The sequence below is a fragment of the Pinus tabuliformis genome, chromosome 7 (assembly GCF_031772625.1).
Source record: "Pinus tabuliformis cultivar Carrire ecotype Pingquan chromosome 7, CPIR1, whole genome shotgun sequence".
In the NCBI taxonomy this organism is placed as follows: domain Eukaryota; kingdom Viridiplantae; phylum Streptophyta; class Pinopsida; order Pinales; family Pinaceae; genus Pinus; species Pinus tabuliformis.
Window position 1 is genome coordinate 1,936,680,504 of NC_142293.1, and position 15,675 is coordinate 1,936,696,178.

Here is a 15,675-nt window from a genome sequence, read left to right on the forward strand (position 1 = left end):
ACACTGTTTGTGTCATTTTATGAGATTGGTTGTTATATTTTTGCTTCTGCTGAATGTTAAGAACTTAGCCATTTTTGAACAGGCCATTTTCAACAGCTTCTTATCAGTGGAAAGACATAAGAATTTACACCTGAGATTATGTTCACACGAAAGTCTTGGTGAGAATTCACATTTGATAATGCTTCAGAAAAGTCTAAAAAATATATTGTTGAGATGATCATCTGATCAACCTTGAGGAATGGGCCAATCCCTTGACCCAATCCTAATGCTAATTGGATCACCTGTTAAAATTCCTATAGTGGACTTGGGAATTGATATTTATTCCTAGATAAGACTGCCCATTAATCAACCAGAAGGTGATTAATGTGATGAAGATACACCATGAGTCAATTAGGTAAAATTAAATCCACGCAGCTAATACAAGTTTTGATTCACTGTATGGATATGGTCCTTCATCATTTTGCGTGCTGTAGGTTGAACTTAGTAGATGTATATCATCCTCATCTTGTGCACATTTATTACTTGGTGCAAGCTTCCCATGTCCTTACGATCAGGATTTCATCTGCAAATCATGAAAGTTTGGATTCACTGTATGGATATGGTCCTTTATCATTTTGCGTGCTGTAGGTTGAACTTAGTAGAGGAATATCCTCCTAATATTGTGCACATTTATTACTTGGTGCAAGCTTACCATGTCCTTATGATCAGGATTTCATCTGCAAATCATATTTGTCTGTATAGTTTTAATTTTAATAAGCAGACTTATTTGGGTTGCTTGAAAGTTGTTGCATTCTTACAAACCCTTGCATACAAGAATTGATTTTTGAACCTTCTTCAGATGCTCCTTTTTTATAATTCTAACAGTGTTGTGATTTGTCATCATGATATCTTCCCTCTTGCCACATGCAGAGGGCTCTGGCTGGTATAAATCGCATAAACTTGGAAGGCCTCAGGTGGAGGGTTTTTGATTGTAAAGGACAGGTTTGACTGTGTTATTGGAACATTGTAGATCCTTTTGTCTTTACACATTTAATTTTTAAATGGATGCTTTATGATTTTCTCTGTTTAGTTGACAATTCACAATATGGCAGGTTCTCGGGAGGTTGGCATCACGGATTTCTGTCGTGTTACAAGGCAAAGATAAGCTAACTTATACACCAAATCGTGAAGATGGAGATATGTGCATTGTGATTAATGCAAAAGATATTTGTGTAACAGGAAAGAAATTGACTGATAAAGTTTATCGATGGCATACAGGGTATGTTAGTTGTTTGTGTAGTCAGTCATCTTAATCTGGAATTTATGTTACAGAAAGGTAACTTTACTGCATAATAGGGAGGAAATTGACTGGTACAGTTTATTGATGGCATACAAAGTAGGTTAGTTATTTGTGTAGACAGTCACAATACTCTAGAATTTATATTACAGATAGGGAAGTTCATGAATCTGGCAAAGTACATCTGATATATCGGGATATTTTTAATGATTGTGTTCTTTCTTGTGCATGCAGGTATATCGGTCACCTTAAAGAGAGGACTTTGAAGGATCAGATGGCAAAGGATCCAACGGAAGTGATTCGCAAGGCTGTATTCCGCATGTTACCAAAGAATAAGTTGCAAGATGTGAGATATCCTCTCGATGTGCTTCAATTCTAGCTTTTGACAAATTATAAGTTCTAAGAATCACCATCAATATTTGAGAGGTCAGAATGTTTTGATGCTTTAACATTACAAGTGTTTTTGTGTTAAGATATATATATATATATATATATGCATTTTTTGTCTAACCCACAGGGATTTGAACTTTGAATCTCATGCTTTACATATTACTTCATAACAAGGCAATTGCCAATTGAGCTACACCGTGTGGGCCTTTGTGTGTTAAGACATTGAATTTAAAATTATTTTTCTATTTTTCTTGAGGTAGTAGAGAATGTGCTTATAGGCTTGAACCAGATTTTTGACTATATGTCCTTGTTAGACATGCAACCTTGATGAACGCGGGGTAGTAGCTTCTGGGGTTTTATTTTAACTCTATACCTCTAATACCGTGGTTATGGTGGTTACTGGTCTGCTTATAACCCATTACAAATTTGTTGCAACCAGTACTTCTAAAAGTTTATCTTACATTACTTTGACATGGCATTACTTTTAAATACATTAAGAGATGGGAATGCAGTACCTAATTGGACCTGTTGACCACTACGTGTCAACTACCCATAGCAGTACACCCCCTTTTTCGCAAAAAGGGAAAGCGCTAGATCGACATGTCCATGCCATTCGACTGTCATCATCAGCCCGATCATGTTATGTTGTAAACCCAGTTTGCACGTGTAAATTGTAAATAATCTTAGCAGATTTGAGTCATGTATGTAAATTGCCTAGGCAAACCTAATTTTCTAGTGATAATCTACGTTCCGGAAGGTTTTTCATCTCACCGATCCATGATCGGCAGAGTTTTCCTTCAGCCTAACCCCAAAGCCGGAATGAATTTGGAAATAATTCTAACTATTTGGTTAGGTTATTACAAATTGCTTGATCTGCTAGATTATATTTGTGTCGCAGAACTGGGTGGTTTATGAGAGTCTATGTCAAATGGGTTTTCCCCTTTGAGATGTAAAATTGTAAAAGTCATGATGTAAAGTGTCTTGAGGTTAGAAAATGTTTTAATCCCCTCATAAGTCCTAAGTCCTAGGTCCTAGATGATTTTTTCAAAGGCTAAGTTCGAGGATCCAATAAAAATAATAAAAAATAATAAAAATTAAAAATTAAAATATATATATATATATATATATATATATATATATATATATAAATAATAAATAAATAATAATAAAAAATTAAAAATAATAATAAATTTAAAAATTAAAAAGTAAATTAAAAATAAATAAAAATTTGAAAAATAAAATAAAATAATAAAATAAGTCAAAATTTTGAGAAAATAAATGCAAAATTTAAATTTTTAATATATTAAAATGCATTTAAAAATTTTGACGGATGAGATTAAAAGGGATTTTGATCCTCATCGACGGTCGAGATCATTTTGACATGGATCATTCGAACTAGCCGTTGGGAAATTTTCTTTTAAATAGAGTGTCAGGAGTCATTTGAGATGAGATTCGATCTTAGAGTCGTGTGCTAAAGAAAGCTCTCTTGTAGTCATTTTTTGTGCAATAAAGAAAGACTTTGGGGTTGAAAATCTTGCTGGTGTTATTCTTCTGGAAATGCTGTAAGATGTTTTATTTTTCTGCATAATTTTATTTTCAGCCATTGATAATAGCTCGATGAAGATTGATTTAGGCACAGGTATCTTGTCTGATCTCTGGGGTTTGAATGATAGTTTAGATTATGAAATATAATGGCAGGTATCTCCATTTGATCTGAATTTCACTGTTGTTTTCTCCCTCTATGTTAATGGTTGATTTAAGCTGTGCAGGATATCTTTAATTTTGAGTTTACCGGGCGTTAGGGGAAGTTCTCGGCTGAACCAACCAACTCCCGGATTGCGTTTTCTGAAAGAGCCCAGCCAGTTTTAATCCCGGGCTTATCATTAGAATTTTTGTTGCAGATGCATGAAGGGTTTTCTGAAGCACCTCACATTAAATTTAAAATTCTGAAAATATTTCTGTGGCATAATGGCAAATCTGGCTATTTAGAGCCTTTAATTTGTAATTACTGTAATTATTTAGCTGGCTTTTGTTAGGGTTTTAGGTTTCTTCCTTTCACATGTTGTTTCTGGGTGTTAGGTTTTTTGTTATTGCAGGTTACAGGTCTGAGAAGAAATTTTTGTTTGAAGCCAAATCTAGGCCTTGGAGGGTAAGATCTGGCCTCAGGATCAGTTCTTGCAGGGTTCTTCTGAAGAAATTCGAGGCTCTCCAAGCTATCTATCTGCTGGGGTTTTAGTTCTGGCTGTAAAATTTACTTCAAATCTAAATGCAGGGTGATTTAAAATTTACTGGAGAATTTGGAGGGTTTTTTGATCTATCTTTCTGTTGCTGCCTGGGGTTTATTTTACATGAGAATTTTCAAATTTTTTTTAGAGGGAAAAATCAGGCGGCAGGATTGCTTCCTCACCTCCACCCAACTTTCTCCCAATAACCAGTATTATGCTGTTGCCACACCTGTCCTATTTCTTCCAAATTAAAACCCTAGCTTCCATCAATCTCCACGCAGCTATGTTGCAGGAAACGTGGTATAGAGGTTCGTTTCCGTACGGAAATGGGTACGAAACGCAGAAACGCGTTTGGTACGGCCGTGAAACGCGTTTCCGGCTGTACTGCCATGTTTCCCGAAACGGAAACGTGGCCAGTACGGCCGTAAATGTGTTTCAGGGCTGTACGACCCACGTTTCCTCATTAACTTGTGTTTTTATTTTTTATTTTTTTAATTTACTTTTAGGGTATGTTAGTGACTTCTTGTTACTTCTAGATGCGTGTCTAAAGTTATAAAAGTGAATTTTTTTCCCTAGTGTTGATATGCAGTTCATCAGGAAGTTTGAGGGATATGCAGTTCATGGTAATGTTAAATTCTTAAAGTAAAAGTGATATTCTCCTTTATTTTTCATTTTCATCCTTTTACTTAAATTTTTAACATTACCATGAAATGACTCGGGATGTTTGAGAGTGGTTTCGCCCTCATTGGATTTCATATGGAGAAAGTAGAATTTTAGATCTCACTCAAAATCCAGCAGACTTATTTGTTTTTCAAGATTTGAGGATTGGAGGGATTGCAATGTTTCCATTGGATTTTATCATGTACTAGGGTATGGAACTTGTATTTAATCAAGAGAACCAAGCCCTCTATGCAGGGGAAACTCCCAATAATCAAGATCATGTAGGGCACTAGGGTATGAAACGTGTATTTAATCAAGAACACTAAGGTCGTTCGACTATGTAGGAGGAGACTCCCAATACAACAGTGGTCCTTCTAAAGAATGGGATGTGGATGCAGAAAATCCTGATTTGGATCTCTCTCTTGTAGCCTTATAGTCTTTATTGTACTTGCAGCCTCATATATTAATATAAATAAAGGTTGATTTTGAGATTTGGATATATAATAAAGGTTGCTTTTGGATATTCTGATATTTTTATTTTCATTATGTGATCATTCATGAGTAAATGTGATGTAAATTAAATCTTAATGTTTAAGTGTAATAGATTATAATGTATCATTTATGCTTTATGATTGCACACACACACACACACATATATATATATATATATATATATTTGTGTTTCCTCGTTTCCAAAATTTGGGGAGGTCGCGTTTCGTATCGCTTCCCGTTTCGGAAACTCCTACCCGTTTCCCTGTTTCGTGCAACTTAGCCACGCAGTCTCAGCCTTCACGCAGCTGCATTCTTCCATCTCTCCCATAGTCCATACCCTGTCGCTGTCTTGCCCATCTATCCGTCGTTTCTCTCTCAGCTCTCCATCAAACTTGCAGTACCCTCTCTCTGCTGCGTTTTCTTCCTCACGCTGCCACTCAATCTGCTCCAACGTTCTCTACCTTTCTTTGCTGCCATCCCTGCAAAAAATCTGCGTTATCCATCTGCCAAAACCTCAGCTTCATCCAGCTCATTCCCTCATCCCCGTGGCTCCCTCGCTGTTGTCCAAAACCAAACCTGCGTCAATCCTTTTCTCCACAGTGTATTACTCATTCACTGCAATCATACCCACGCCCATCCTCCATCGAAACCCTCTCGCTGCCCGCTGACTTCCCTTTCAGGCAGCTGTTGCTTCACGCCGCCTCATCCCCTCCGTCGTCTAGTTGCTCAGTCTCTTCACGCAACTGTTGTCACCTTCACACAACAAAACAAATAAAGAGTTTTTTCTATGCGTGGGTAAGTTTTAGGGTAAGCATTTGATTTTATGTTTATTTTATGCATTAAGTTAGATTTTATTTTTAGCATATATTTACTTTTTTTTTATATAAATTGTGTTTTAATATATGAACAATAAAAAACGTAAAATTTCCGATTTTCATTTTTACTATTAGGTGTTAGCTTTAGATCAGGTTTTAATTTTTATTTAGCTTATAGTTTTAGTTTAGATTTTAATTTTAGTTTTGTTTTATTTAAAAAAAAAATCATAAATGGCTTAAAAATAAAAAAGGTTCCTTTTCATTTTTTTTGATCTTAGTTTAAAATTTCATAAAATAAAAAAAAGTTAAGGGTTAGTCTTTAGGATTTATTTAGATTTAAATTTTATTTATTTAGATTTTAGTCTTGTTTTATTTTAATCTTAGAATTTTATAAAAATATAAAAATATATAATTTTTTTTTTTTTTTGAAAAGGCTTAACAAAAAATTGAAAATTCATTTTTGGCGTCTTTCGTGGTATCTATGTTCCACTCTTCTATAGTTAAATGAACTTAAATGTTTATTTGAAGTTAGCTATGTGAAAGTGGTAACTGGTCAGCATTTAAATTTTATGATCATTTAAAGAATTTGATTTTTCTTGAAGTTTAATTGCTGGAACATTGTTAAAGCATTGTGCATTTATCGAACATCTTGCATCGCTTGGGTTATTTGATGATAAATGATTGTTTTACATGGTTTATATTTCTGCAACATTTAATAAATAATCATTCACTCCGTAAGGCACTGGTACATTAATTCCTAAAATCAATCAAGTTCTGGTATCACCTTGCTGTGTCTCCCAACCCAATTGGTCCACAGTTGGTCTTCCTTCATCCCATAGGGTCTACCCCCCTTATCCTCGGGAGACGGCTTAAACGGAGAGATCGGGGATCAGGGTGACAACCCTCGGTCTGAGCGTTGTCGTGACAATTTGTGCGACAACAGGACCCATAGACATCTACAGTGTTGTCAACTAATTGAAGGTTTGATCTTCTAGCTACGTAGAACAACATATTTCTCCAATTTTGACTTGGAGTTACGGTATCTGCAGGCTTGATTGAAGAGTGAGGATGCATGGGAGATAGCCTTTATTACTCAAAAGGGTGGTATGAATGGATGGTGATGCTATTCAAACCTGCCAACCTATTGACTAAATTTAGGAGGTTGATGTATGGTATGCTCAAGCCTTATATGGATGTCTTTCATTGTCTATCTTGATGTCATATTGATATACAAAAAGACATGGACAAAGCCATCTATAACAGGTTCGAATTTGTGATGATGGAATCAAGGAAACATGAGCTTCAAGTGATATTGACGAAGAGTTCATTTTCCACAAATCGGATTCTCTATCTGGGCTACATAATCAAAGAATATGGGGTTCACATTGATGTAGAGAATATGTGGTTCATAGTTAATGGCATACACCAGCCTCTCCAACATGGTTGCTAAGTTACCTATGGATGATCAATTTTCCTTCAGAATTGCAATACTTGACATCATGCTTGTTGAAAATGTAACTAGTTTCGGTCTTCATAATTGTTGTTGTACTCATTTCAATATGTATCCTATGTAACAAACAAAAGAAGAAAAGGAAAAGGTTATTATTTTAAAGCATGGGTTTCACGCTCTTTATTGATGGTCTTCTAGGTAAAAGCATGTTCTTCATGCTTCTAGGGTTTGTTAGGTCTTAGGATTTATTGTCATGAGTCAAAGGAGTCAACATCATGTTTATAAGACCCTTCCGGGCAAAATGTAACTGGAAAAAGAATTATTTTTGAGTCTAGAAAGTCCTGGAAACTCCAAAAGTACAAGTTGTCCCCAATAGCTTCAAGTCAGCCTAAAGGAGGGAATTCGACCCCTTGGAAACGCTATATAAAGGAGAAGTTTGACCTCATTTGTGACTCACTCACCAAGAAGTTCAATCTCACAAGAAGTTCAATCTGTAGTTGGGAGAAGTAGTAAAGGAAGAGAGAAGGTATAAAAGGCTAGAGAAGTCCAAGAAGGAAGCAAATTCTTTGTTTTTGGGCTCTATCTCTTTCACACATGCGAAATCTAGGGTTTTTGCAGCTTCCTAGAAAGGCCGAAATTATGGATTCAAGTTGCAAGTGCAACATCAAGTTGCAGGAAGAGCGAGTATTCTGTTTGGACTTTGTTGACCTTGGGAGGAATCACTTTCATCAAAGGAGGATTGTTGGAAGAGCTGTCTTAGGGTTTTCATGCAACTGCTGCAGGATCGAAGTTGCAGTTTGAAGCTGGTTGGTGCTAGATCAAGGAAGGACTTGTTGGAAGGGCTGACCTGGTACTTGGAGAAGGACTTGGTCTAGGGTTTGGGTCTTTGTTGTCTCACTGAAAGCAGATTCTATAAGAAGAGAAGAGTTTCCTAGGTTTTCCCCTTGGAGGGGTTTTGCCCTAGCTGAGAGCCTAATTTCTGTGCTCTTTGTTGTTGCTATTTCTGTTTGTGATATTTGTTTGATGAAAATATCTAAGCAAATAACACGAAAAGACTAACTAAGTTCACAAGCAAGTAGTAAGGTTAAGGAAAATTGATTTAATAAGCTGCCACCTTAAATTTTCCAACAATGCTACTCTTGAACACCTTAAAAAAAGGAAATAAAGAATTTAATTGGACCAATAGATAGTAGCAATTCTTTGACACATTAAATAGGCGAATGTGCAATGCATCGGTGCGAGCACTATGTGACGTCAACCTACCATTCAAAGTAGACTCATTGCATTGAGATATGCCATGGAAGCCCTGGTCACCCAACAATGCATACAATTGTTATTTTACTTGGAGATATATTTTGATGCATTGATCAAGTCCCCAAGATATGATAAAGAGATGCAAAAGATTATAAAGGTGGTAAAGCACCAATGACTCTGCTTGTCGGCCATGCTAACTACAAGCAAGAACATTGATGTGCCTCCAATTGGTCATCGACTTCTAGTTATTTTAATTTAGTGATCAAGTATAAGAAAGGAACACAAAATCAAGTAGTTGATTTCCTATTTGGATCGCTGATTACAACACTTAAAACCTTGATTGAACTTGAAGAGTTCAGTACTCTGTGCCTTGTTGACAAGGACTCCAACAACATCATCGAATCCTTGAGGAAGTCAAATGGATGTGGAATCAATGGAATACAAAGATTGTCTACTTGAGGGTGATTTTATGTAGAAACTTGACACACTGCAAGCGAGCTTTTTATTTTAGAGTGCTAAAGACATTAGTCATTTCACAAAGACACTCTTGTTGGCGTAAGATAGGACAAGATGTATAAAGATATATCCAAGGGTGTACATCATTCTACATGTTGATGTTAAATTTTTGTAAACCTAGCATCCAACATTTAAATTCCTAGTAGAAAAGTTGATCTAGTGATTTAAATGCACAACTAGATTCCTAACACAACAAAGTAGCAGAAAGAAAAGAGTACCAATCTCAATCAACAAAATGGTACAAATTTTGTCCAATCCGAGTTCTTAATTAAGCTCTGAAGTTATTTGGCCTACCTTCCTGGGAAAATGGCCCAAATGAGGAATTACTTACAACACTTGATGTGATCCGGCTGATCAAGCCTCCTTGGATCTCCTTGTTGCCCCTTCCTCCGAGCCAACACACTCACTAAGAAGCCCTTGTATCGGTTCTCTATGGTTTTGATCCTTGGTTTGAGTACGAGCTTGCCTATAAAAAGGAAAGGAGATCATTTGGCTAAACACTTTTGAATATTGAATATCTTAAGATCTGAAATTTTAAGTGATCGATTTGATAACGCTAGATCTAAATCAAGGTGAATACTGTAAATTGGAAGGCGGATCTATCATGATCTCATTGGTGCATGATCAGATCTGTGGATCTAACAGTCTGTGGCACATTGGAGGACTGATAAATTGGCTCTATTCGGAGGTCCGCAGGCGATCCACAGCGCAGGTGTAGAGGTACGCAACTCAGCAGAAGGTGAAGGTGCGGAGGTACGCAACGCAGCAGAAGGCGCTGGTGCGGAGGTACGCAGCGCAGCAGAAGGCACAGTGCGGAGGTACGCAGAGGAACAGAAGGACCAGGTGCGGAGGTACGCTGTCAGGCAGACAGTGCAGGTGCGGATCTGCGCAAAGGTACGCAATGCAGCAGAAGGAGTAGGTGCGGAGGTACGCAGAGAAGAAGAAGGATCAGGTGCGGATCTGCGCAGTTTAGACACAGAAGAGCTGCGAATATTCGCAGGTTTCTATTGGTGAAGTTGCAGACTTTTCTTGAAATATTTGTTGGCTGCCTTTTATCTATTGCTGAAGAGTTCTGGGTTTAAATTACTGGTATTGCTTTTCTGGTTACTGCATTCTGAGAAGTTATTGGTTGATTCATTGGGTGAGATTGGTTGATTCACATGTACTTGATGATTATTTGATGTTCATGGATCCAGTTTGAAAATTTATGAAAAGTGGTCCTTGGAAGAAAAGAAGTAGGTCAACACCTACGTATTAGTAGTTCAGCTAGTACAAGAGCTAAGGGGGTTGTAGCTCCCTTCCAGGAGAGACTGGAAAACGAGAGAGGGTTGTAGCTCTCAGCAGGTTGCAGCCTGCGTACTGGTAAAGGATTGCACCAGTACAAAATCATTGTAAAAGAAGTTTCTAATTGAAAGAAGATAGAGACATATTGCAGCAGGTGGTTTTCACCCACATTGGGTTTCCACCTTATATCTGGTGTTCTTTGGTGTGACTATCTGTTTTTCTTGTTCTTGCTCATTATTATATGGTACTGACATACAAATTAATGATCAATATTTGAAGAATAAATTAAGTTTAAATCTGGAAGATATATTGAAAATAATTTAATAATACTGATTCACCCCCCCTCTATTTCCAACAGAGGGAGCCTATAAACAAGTTTTTTACTTGGTATAAACTTGGAAGCAAAATTCCTAAGCCGAGAGGGATCTTAGGTACATTCCTTCCGTAGGTATGAGTACATTCCTTTATTGGAATAGATGCGTCCTCCCTAATTAAGAGGGAGAGATAGACACATCATTCTTGTCTTCACTTGGGAAGACAAAATGGAGGATTGGGTAAACATCTGTGGCATCCAATGCTCTTTGAGGATGTGTTAGGGCATTCAAGATAAGAGTAGTCGTAGAGGACCGATATTCTTTGAGGATTGTGAATCCAAGATAATAATAGTCCTGGTGGAACACACCCTAAGAACTCGGGTGGGGTATGTTCCGAGAGAGACAATGATGATGGTGTCTATACATCATTGGTCTCATCGGCATTGTGCTCAGATCTCGTGGAGAGATAAAGCTGTTAGTCAAGGCCTTGCTATGTGACAATGCTGGTTGATACGATGCTAAACAAATGGATTACCAATCCGGGTCTTCTTATGAGAAATTCTTTAGATTGAGAATTACCAAGTACCATTATGAATACCTCCCTAGTTAAGAGAGTGTTGAAAAGTGTAACTAGGTTCGGTCTTCATAATGACGTGTAATTGTAATGTTATGAATATAATTCATAACAAGTAAATAAATAAAATAAATGTAAATATTAAATAATCAAAAATTGATTATGTTAAATAGTCATTAAGTTAGGTGAAAAGGCATGTCTAAAAGACATGCCTAATCATGAAAGGACATCTGCTGAGGTATAAAAGCAGGGTCCTCATTGTAACATTCATATCACTTGTATAATTTTATATATAATAAATTATTATTTTAAAATACCTCGTGTATTTTTACATTCAAGCCTACAAGCTATCAATTTTTATGCTTCATGTGATTTTATGTAATTGATGAAATGAAGAAAAATAAAATTATTATCGTAATGCTTGTCTCGTGGGTTTCATGAGCAAGGAATTTTATTTTTATTTTTGGCTTCCATTGTGAGCCTTTAGGATTTGTCATCTAGTCATAAAAGTCAATTTGAGTCTATGTCATGTGTGGTCCTTCTTGGGCACGTTACATTTTGTATGAGTCATTAGATAGGTATAAATAGCCCTCCAAGACAAGCACAAGTATCTCCCTTCAATTCGACTTCAAAAGGAATAATAATATCTCTTCTAAGGACACGTCGACTCATCTTCCTATCAAGTCGGCTTATTATCATGGCAAACAACTATAAATAGGCCACTCGGCCTCATTTCAGAGCAAAGATTTTCGGTTGATTTATGAAGTTAGTAAGTGGTGCGAAGGTCAGCGAAATGAAGCCTACTCGCTAGCGTGAAGAAAGAAAGAAGAGCAAAGTTTTCTTGGGTATCGTTTGGATCTGTTTTGGGTTTGTTTTAGGACACACATGTGAAGAAGGAAGAGGACACTTGCTGCAGATGGTGTTCTAAAAACTGACCTGTTTGAACTGGAAACTAGTCAAACCGACCGGTTCATTAGCCGACCAGGTCAAACTGGTAGGAAAACCAGGTTCGACCCCCCACTTTGCCCAGAAACCACAAAAAATCGTGCTAATCCGCTGGTTTAGGACAGAACGGAGCGGTTTATGGTCAAATCGGTCGGTTCCATCCTAAATCGGCCAGTTAGCTGTCAAGGCCACAAAGGACCCATGCAATGCAATTTAGGAAGCTTCTAGGGTGTTTTGGAGGGAAAATAAGGGTTGTTTCCCTCCAAAAACACCCTCTCCAAGCCTTTAAAAGGAGCTTGCCCCTCTCATTTGTCTCACACATCTCATTTGGAGTTATTGTGTGTTTGATTTGGAGCTTGGAGAGTGTTGAGTTTTTTTTGTAATAGTCATATTGGAGGCTTGGAGTTGGAGATATTTTGGAAATAGTTTGGAGCTGTCAGTGGAGTTGGCATCTTCAAGAGGAGGCTAAGGAAGCGAGTTTGCATTTCCAGGTAAGGATTTTCACTTGAAAAATTCCACATTTGACTGCCATCCATGTATTAAAAATTCCTCATTTGACTGCTATCCATGTATTAATTTTTTTTATGTGTTCTATGCTATCAAATCTCTAGTTCTATGCTATCAAATCTCTAGTTCTATGCTATCAAATTTTGTAGGCTACATGTGCATTTTCTTTCCTAAATTTAGCTTTGGTTTTCCATGTTTCTTAGCTGCAATTTATTTTTAAATGGCAGATTTCTTTGCAAATTTTAATTATTTCAAGTCAACATGGCTCCAAAAGCCAAGGGCAGTGCATTGGCTCATTGTGATTTGATTGATGGAAAAATGATATGCAAATTTTGCCATAAACCTATTGGAGGCGGGGGTATTCTCAGATTGAAACAACAGTTGGCTAGGATAAGAGGCCAAGTAAAGCCATGTGAAGCACCTGAAGTGTTAGGTCCTATTAGAGTAGAATACCTTTCCAAGTTTGAAAAGTTTGAGGAGAATAAGGCTAGGGAGAAGGCCATCCAAAATGACATTGCAAGGAAGAGGGAATTATTAGAAGGCATGAAAGAGAGTGGGTATGATGATTATGAGATTCAAGACTCCTCTTCTATCCCTTCCACCAATGACCCCTTTCACTATGTTCCTCCTTGTTTTGGCCAACAATCAAAAGGAACAAAGAGAACAAACATTCAGAGTTATTTCTCATCCTATGCCAACACTGCCTATTCTAATCCCACTTCCTCCTAGCCAAGTCGTCAACCCACTTAGGATCAACATTGGAAAAAACAATGCGAATAAACTACTTATCAATACATTTCTAGATGGTGGTATGATGCAGATATCCCATTTAACGCTGCTCGCTCACCTTATTACCAAGCTATGTGGGACTCTGTTATAGCTACAGGAAAGGGCTTCAAAAGGAACAAAGAGAACAAACATTCAGAGTTATTTCTCATCTTATGCCAACATTGCCTCTTCTAATCCCACTTCCTCCTAGCCAAGTCGTCAACCCACTTAGGATCAACATTGGAAAAAACAATGCGAATAAACTACTTATCAATACATTTCTAGATGGTGGTATGATGCAGATATCCCATTTAATGCTGCTCGCTTACCTTATTACCAAGCTATGTGGGACTCTGTTATAGCTACAGGAAAGGGCTTCAAAGTCCCTAGTATGCATGACTTGAGGGGAGCTCTTTTGCAAAAAGAGATTTCTTCCATTGATGAGTATTTGGTTGAGTATAGATATTCATGGCTCAAAACAGGTTGTTCCATCATTTCAGATGGATGGACCAAAGGAAAGAACCGCACTATCATTAATTTCCTTATTTCTTGCCCTCAAGGAGCGATGTTTTTGAGATCAGTTGATGCATATGATAAGGTGAAGGATGCAACCCTTCTATTTGAGCTTTTGGATGACATTATTCAGGAAGTGGGGGAGCAGAGTGTTGTGTAGGTCATCACCGATAATGCCTCAAACTATGTTCTTGCTAGAAAGATGCTTGAGTCCAAATATAGGACCATATTTCGGACTCCATGTGTTTTACATTGCATAGACCTCATGCTTGAGGACATAAGCAAAGTGGAGTGGGTAAAAAACACTGTAGAGCATGCCAAGTGCATTACAAAATACATTTACAAACACTCGTGGGTATTGAGCCTAATGAGGAAAAACACTGGGGGCAAAGAGCTTGTTAGGCCTGGAATTATGAGATTTGCAACTCACTTCCTCACGTTGCAATGTCTCAATGCTCAACAGAAAATCCTGCAGAAAATGTTTTCTTCTGATGATTGGACTGAATCTCGGTGGGCTCGTAGACAAGATGGCAAAGACACCAAAAAGAAAGTGTTTGACAATTATTTTTGGAAAAGCTCTGTAGAGCTTGTGAAAATTACCAAGCCCCTTGTTAAGGTGCTAGGGATGGTGGATGGGGAAAAATTGGCCATGGGCTACATTTACGAGGCTATGGATCAAGCAAAGGAGCAGATATGGGCAACTTACAAGGACAGGTTAGCTAAATATGGCTATATATGGGAGATCATTGATAACAAATGGAACAATCAACTCTATCATCCTATACATGCAGCTGCGTATTTTTTGAACCCAAAGTATCATTATAAAGCTGACTAGGAGATCTGCACCATGGGGAGGTTAGAGCTGGATTGATTGATTGCTTGGAGCGCATGGTCCCTATCCATGTAGACCAGTTGGAAATACATAAACAACTTACTCTTTTCAGTATGGCAATTGGTACCTTTGGCAAAAACTTGGCAAAGATGGAAAGAGATGTGGATCAACCAGGTAAGCAATTCCAATTTCCAATTTGTTTTTCTTTTCAAGTTAAATTGTTTACAAATTTACAATTCAAATTATCTATAAATACTTGTAATTTGTAAATAAGTAATGAAATGAACTAAGTTACTAATTAATGTCTTTTTCTTTGCAGCACATTAGTGGGAGTCATTTGGCGGCCAATATCCTCAATTGCAAAAGTTTGCAATTAGAGTCCACAACCAAACTTGTAGTGCTTCAAGTTGTGAGCGCAATTGGTCTGTTTTTGAGCACATACACACGAAGAAGAGAAACCGTATGGAACAAAAATGGTTAAATGATACTGTCTTTGTGCAATACAACCATCGACTAAGGCAGAACCAAATGATGAACAAAACACCTGATCTAGATCCCATTGTGTTGGACGATATTGATACAACATCAGAATGGGTGGAAGAGACTGAAGATTCTGTGTTTGATGCTGATTTTGATATTGACATGGCATTAGCTGGGGATGAAGCAGATTTGGTGGTGCCATTAGAACCAGGATCAATAGCCTCATTAAGGAAAGGCAAACAACCAATGGAAGGCACTAGTCGTGCAGCTCGACCAACTCGTGCTTCCATTAGGTCCACTTCTATTGTTACTGGTGGCAATGCTACTTAGGTTGCAGATGAGGCTGAGGCATCTTTAGACTCTAAACCAGATGATGTCTA

General features: G+C 37.5%; 1 protein-coding gene across 6 annotated transcripts in view; it reads left to right on the forward strand.

The window, feature by feature from the left end:
* The window catches only part of LOC149256228 (uncharacterized), a 106,233-nt gene that overhangs the window by 65,381 nt on the left and 25,177 nt on the right, over positions 1-15,675 (forward strand). For all 6 annotated transcript variants that reach the window (XM_089460694.1, XM_089460696.1, XM_089460697.1 and 3 more), the window contains 3 exons: positions 910-981; positions 1,092-1,258; positions 1,511-1,622. In XM_089460694.1, coding sequence (XP_089316820.1) covers positions 910-981; positions 1,092-1,258; positions 1,511-1,622 — 351 coding nt within the window. The remainder of the gene's footprint in view (positions 1-909; positions 982-1,091; positions 1,259-1,510; positions 1,623-15,675) is intronic.